General features: G+C 36.5%; 1 protein-coding gene across 1 annotated transcript in view; it reads left to right on the top strand.

The window, feature by feature from the left end:
- The window catches only part of USP50 (ubiquitin specific peptidase 50), a 30,428-nt gene that overhangs the window by 8,028 nt on the left and 21,503 nt on the right, over positions 1 to 897 (top strand). The window contains exon 6 of the mRNA XM_019664808.1: positions 665 to 797. Within this exon, the coding sequence (XP_019520353.1) occupies positions 665 to 797 (133 nt within the window). The remainder of the gene's footprint in view (positions 1 to 664; positions 798 to 897) is intronic.

Raw genomic sequence — 897 nt, 5'->3', positions numbered from 1 at the left:
ATTATGAATTTTGTGCCAACTGGACAAACAGTTAATCAAGTTTACTATTTGGAAGTGCTGAAAAGGCTGCGTGAAAAAGTTAGATGAAAACGACCTGAATTTTTCGCCAACAATTCATGGCTCTTGCATCACGACAATGCACCAGTTCACACGACACTGTCTGTGAGGGAGAGTTTTAAGCCAGTAAACAAATAACTGTATTGGAAAACCCTCCCTACTTACCTGATCTGGCCCCCAATGACTTCTTTCTTTACCTGAAGTTAAAGGAAATATTGAAAGTAAGACATTTTGATGACATTCAGGACATCAAGGATAATACGATGACAGCTCTGATGGCCATTCCAGAAAACGAGTTCCAAAATTGATTTGAAGGGTGGACTAGGCACTTGTGTCAGAGCATAGCTTCCCAAGGGGAGTACTTTGAAGGTGACTGTAGTGATATTCAGCAATGAGGTATGTAGAACTTTTTCTAGGATGAGTTTGCCAAGTTAATTGTCTGGCCTCGTATGTAGATGACAACAAATATTTATGTATAGGTCTGCACCAAATAATCTTTCTAAGAAATTATTTTTAACTTTATTTGGAATTTATCAAAGTATGTGAACTTCATTTATGAGTGGTTCATAAGCTTACTTTATATTTCACACACTTATTCTCTCTCCAGGTTTGACATTTTGGGTATAACGAAAAGGAAACTGAGAACAGATATTCATTACCCACTCACTAACTTGGACCTTACTCCTTATATTTGTCCAATTTTTCGGAAACATCCTAAATATAACCTCTGTGCAGTGGTGGTGAGTAGAATACTACAACTATTTAACACAAATTTAAAGAAAACTGTAGAATTATCTGCTTAAATGCCTACCTCTTCTCTTTCCTTGACTTCTCTTATAT

This window comes from Hipposideros armiger, unplaced genomic scaffold (assembly GCF_001890085.2).
Source record: "Hipposideros armiger isolate ML-2016 unplaced genomic scaffold, ASM189008v1 scaffold_12, whole genome shotgun sequence".
NCBI lineage: Eukaryota > Metazoa > Chordata > Mammalia > Chiroptera > Hipposideridae > Hipposideros > Hipposideros armiger.
Note: the sequence above shows the minus strand (reverse complement) of the source record. Positions and strands in the feature narration are given on the sequence as shown.